The sequence below is a fragment of the Anopheles cruzii genome, unplaced genomic scaffold (assembly GCF_943734635.1).
Source record: "Anopheles cruzii unplaced genomic scaffold, idAnoCruzAS_RS32_06 scaffold01825_ctg1, whole genome shotgun sequence".
Taxonomy (NCBI): domain Eukaryota; kingdom Metazoa; phylum Arthropoda; class Insecta; order Diptera; family Culicidae; genus Anopheles; species Anopheles cruzii.
This window is the reverse complement of record NW_026455410.1, coordinates 1-4,263: the sequence shown is the minus strand read 5'-3', so window position 1 is coordinate 4,263 and position 4,263 is coordinate 1. Positions and strand designations below refer to the sequence as shown.

General features: G+C 45.5%; 1 protein-coding gene across 1 annotated transcript; it reads left to right on the top strand.

Annotated features, from left to right (window-relative positions):
• The first annotated feature begins 1,685 nt into the window (after positions 1 to 1,685).
• Positions 1,686 to 2,533, top strand: LOC128276638 (general odorant-binding protein lush-like). The gene is made up of 5 exons (XM_053015096.1): positions 1,686 to 1,773; positions 1,841 to 1,916; positions 1,990 to 2,078; positions 2,149 to 2,263; positions 2,328 to 2,533. The coding sequence occupies exons 1-5, from the start codon at positions 1,690 to 1,692 to the stop codon at positions 2,414 to 2,416; spliced, it is 453 nt and encodes a 150-aa protein (XP_052871056.1). The 5' UTR covers positions 1,686 to 1,689; the 3' UTR covers positions 2,417 to 2,533.
• The last annotated feature ends 1,730 nt before the right edge of the window (positions 2,534 to 4,263 follow it).

Here is a 4,263-nt window from a genome sequence, read left to right as displayed (position 1 = left end):
CCCCCCCCTTCCTCTCGTCCTGCAAGGACCAAATTTTGTCACATGCTTTCTCAGGTGACCAGCAACTATTGTGCAAGTTTTGATGAAATTCGATTCATAACTTGTGGAGTAATAGATGTTTTTAACAGTTAGTTGTATGGGAGGGCAAAGAAAGAGGGGGGTGAGGGGTTTCTAACCATGACTATTGCACTCCCCGGCCCCAAAAACCCCTGTATACCAAATTTCGAGTCAATCGGTCCAGTAGTTTCGGAGTTTACTTGAGACATACAGACAGAACTTGAATTTTATATATATAGATATTTAGAACAACCTGACGCATAACAATGTTGCAAATTTTTCGAAATGCATTTTGCACACGATACTAGGCTGCTCAATAAGTTCGTATCGTCGATACGAAAAACATATTTTTATGGTTTGAAATACACTTTATTATCCACTATGACCTTCCTGAACATCATCAACTCACTTATTCCAAGGAGACTTCAATTCATAAATTCCATCCCTGAAGTGAGAAACTGGGAGAGCTGGGAAACTTGATGATAAATGCTTTTAACGCATGATTTTTTTTGGGTCTGAAACAGATGGAAGTCGCTAGGGGCCAAATCTGGTGAATAGGGTGGATACTGCAACAATTTGAACCTTAATTCATGGATTTTTGCCATTTTCAATTTCCATTTTTAGCGAATGCGACACCCATTTTGCAAACCGCTTTTAGGAACCCAAGACTTCAGTCAAAATATTGGTTACACTGCCCAATGAGATGGCTAGGCCTTATACTAAATCTCTTTCAGTGATTCGACGATTTTCCAATACGATATCCTGTATGTTTTCTACGATTTCAGGCGTTGTGTCTGTTTTTGAACGTTTTTGACGTGGATCATGTTGAAGGCTTGCACGACCACGTCTAAGCTCAGAAACCCCTTCTTTTAATGTACTAATTGAAAGCGAAGAGTTCTTATACACTTTCAACTTTCGTTCATAAATTTTCCTTTGCCTTCTAAAACCTTCCAAACATAAAAATTAAATCATGGCACGATGCTTGATTTTTTCCGGTGTGAAAAATACTGTGACACGTCGATACTAAATGGCTTGTAAAAAAAAATTTAACGACTTATTAAAATGAAACTTCAGATACGTTTGTTTGTTAGTTTGTTTCCTCCTTATAATTTGGTGTCTCACAAATATGTTTGGCAATTGGAGTAACTAATCGGCTCAATTAATGACCGAAATTATTCTGTGCTCAGAGCCCGTAAACGTTATTTCCAACACATTTAAAGGTTATCTAACTATTGAGAACTACCAAAAACTAAAAATTATATCATAGCATAAAAATATTAAAGGTAGCCCTGTTAAGCAGCGACCATGCTTCATAACATAAGCTGGTTAGAATAATGCGTTGGTCATAACATTGAAATCTGGCTACAGAATGGAAAAGAAAGATTAATTTCCCTTAAAAGCTCTCTTTAACTCTCGCTTGACAGGTTGATGTGCTAATTACTGCTGTCGACATCCCGCCCAACCTCTGGCAGTGGTGACAGTTGGTGCTGTAATGATTTTTAATTACACCAATCATCTGATCATCGATCGAGGCTCGATCGATCGCCATAAATAGCGGCCAGCCGACTCAGCTCACTGGTTTGGCGACACGAAACTGTCCAACGATGCGCAACGGCGATCCTCGTTAACGTGATGTTGGCGAGTGGATGCCGTACGGGGCTGCTGGTGATTGGACTCGGACTCCTGTGGATGCAACCATCGTCAGTCCAGTGTGCGGTATGTTGAGAATGTTGGTTTGAACCGAATGTGCCCCGTTTTTCTCACCACCCCCGGCACCTCACAGATGACCCGCAAGCAGCTCATCAGCTCGATGGACATGATGCGATCCGCGTGTGCGCCCAAGTTCCAAGTAACAACCGGTGAGCGGCGATGATCCTGGTCGCCAGGTCGCCAGGGAAGTTAATAGCACCTGTTCCGTAACTCGTTCCACAGAAACGTTGGATGACCTCCGGAAGGGCATATTCGTGGAAGATCGTGAGCTCAAGTGCTACACGATGTGCATTGCGCAGATGGCGGGCACGGTAAGTTGGTTTGAGGACGAGCCGGGGGTGACTGCGTGCTGCGGGGTGACTCTTCCCGTTTGACCGGCAGATGACCAAGAAGGGAGAGGTTAACATCCAGAAAACGCTTGCCCAGATGGACGCTATGTTGCCGCCGGACATGCGGGAAAAGGCGAAGGAAGCCATCCGTGCGTGCCGCGAAACGCGTAAGACACCGCGTTGCCCAACCCTTCCTTCGAAGGTCACTAATGCACCTTGCCAACTCCACAGAGGGTCAGTACAAGGATTCGTGCGACAAAACGTTCTACTCGACGAAGTGTCTCGCCGAGTACGATCCGGGCGTGTTTCTCTTTCCCTGACTGACGGATGGACGGACGATCTGCTTTTGACGCCGAACCGAGGGCGATCGACGTCGTCGGTTGGCACCACGATCAAGCAACAGGAACACAGCACCAGCAGCAGCAGCATCAGCAACAGCAACAGCAACAGCAACGCGACCCAGGCGTCTCTTCTTCGCGCTTGAGTTGGTGGATAAATTGGAGTTAATTGGATACTTACGCAACGCAACAGACGATAGAACAGTAAGGTGGTGGTGGTGGCGGTGATGGTGTGTGCTGGAAAGAACCACATCAAATAAACGGGCACAATGGTGTAGAGAAAGAAAAAAAACCCACACACACGCGCATAGAGAGTGGCAATTGGCGTGGGATTTTGGACCGAACCGACTCGGGGTCGAGATCTGATCGGAGAAGATGCGGGCGGGCGCGGTGATGAGGCTCCAGTGAAAAAATGATGGGCTGATGCTGAGCCGTCTGCTTCCTCCTGGTGGCCATGGTTCACTGCTCACGCTCATCTCGCGTGCTCATTGAACCGTGAAATTGGAGATTACGTTGCGCATCGTCAGCAGCCCGCACCCGCTTATTTACCACAGGAACGCCGTCGTACCGAGTGTTGTGTTGCTTCGCTTTCGTTCGGATCTGCGGCTCATCTCACGCTTGAGCCGTCGTCATCCGCCCCGGCGCATGCGGCCCTGTGAGCTGATCGTGGAGGATGGTGTTAAGTTTCACTACATCGCTTCAAACTGATCACCCGCCAGTCTCACTTGATCGTCAGCAGGCTTCGTGTACGATCTCGCGTCAGCTCTCGGCTTCGATCTTGTTACTTTCCCTAGCGCGGTCGTGTTCACTCGAGCGTTACCCGAGTGGCCCCGACTTTCTTCCGTTGAGTATGGTACGGTTACGGTTTAAGTCCACTTCGGGACAACCTGTCCGCTCGTTCGGTGGGATGGTCGCCCGTTACTCGATCGTCGGTTATTCATCTCGGGCTGCTGCTGGTCACATCGCGTCTCATCTCATCACACCACGATCAGCGATCGCAGCGATCGTGCCTCGGGCGGTGACGCTAAACCTACTTTAGCTTTGCCCGTTAGATGTATTGATATTCTATTTCATCGTATTTCCCATGGTTATTATTGTCTTTAGAGAATGTTTAGACTTCTATTCTATTAAATTAAAACCTAACTAAAGAAATATCACGTTTAAAAATTAATTTTAAATTGTTTTTAAACAGGAATAATTCATCATCGTATTGCAGGGACAAAATTCCCATAGTCCAACGTTTCGCCGTCTTACGATAACATTCTTGAATTTTATGTTAAAGCATTTTTGTACAATACTTCCGGTCACTTTATCGCCGGAACACCGTATCTATAGTATTACACCGTTTCTAAACAATATAAATGTTATTTTCTACACACACGCTTTCCTAACGGCTGAGTGGCTAAACGAGGCACATTAGGCAATGTCCGAGTTTTATAGATACTCTTTGGCGTAAACCTATTGATTTTTCGAGCTCTAAGTTCTCAATTGTTAAGTTCTTTGGCTACTCTACATTGAACCAACAAAATCATATATTTTTGGTCACCTTTGACAGCGTTTTGCTCTTAAAGTGATCGTTGAACTTGCCACGTTGTAATACTGTGTGAAATTGAACATCCTGCCAACGTGCTTCAAAGTGGCGGCTTTTGCCGACGCTTTTGATGGAAAGTCTCGTGTTTCGTTCAAATATTTTGAACACTGTCAATCGAAACGAAACGATCTGTCGATCAAACGATTAAACCAATCGTCAAACGACGATCGTCGATCGAGGAATTCTGGGTGATTTCGCATTGTCGTAGTGAGATAAAAGCCGTTTTTCCACGTACATA

Bases quoted from the DNA above. Each gene is read 5' to 3' on its own strand.
- LOC128276638 (XM_053015096.1), top strand. From the start codon at position 1,690: ATGTTGGCGAGTGGATGCCGTACGGGGCTGCTGGTGATTGGACTCGGA. The intron at 1,917-1,989 runs GTGAGCGGCGAT...CTCGTTCCACAG, and splicing joins CAAGTTCCAAGTAACAACCG to AAACGTTGGATGACCTCCGG. The intron at 2,264-2,327 runs GTAAGACACCGC...CCAACTCCACAG, and splicing joins CCGTGCGTGCCGCGAAACGC to AGGGTCAGTACAAGGATTCG.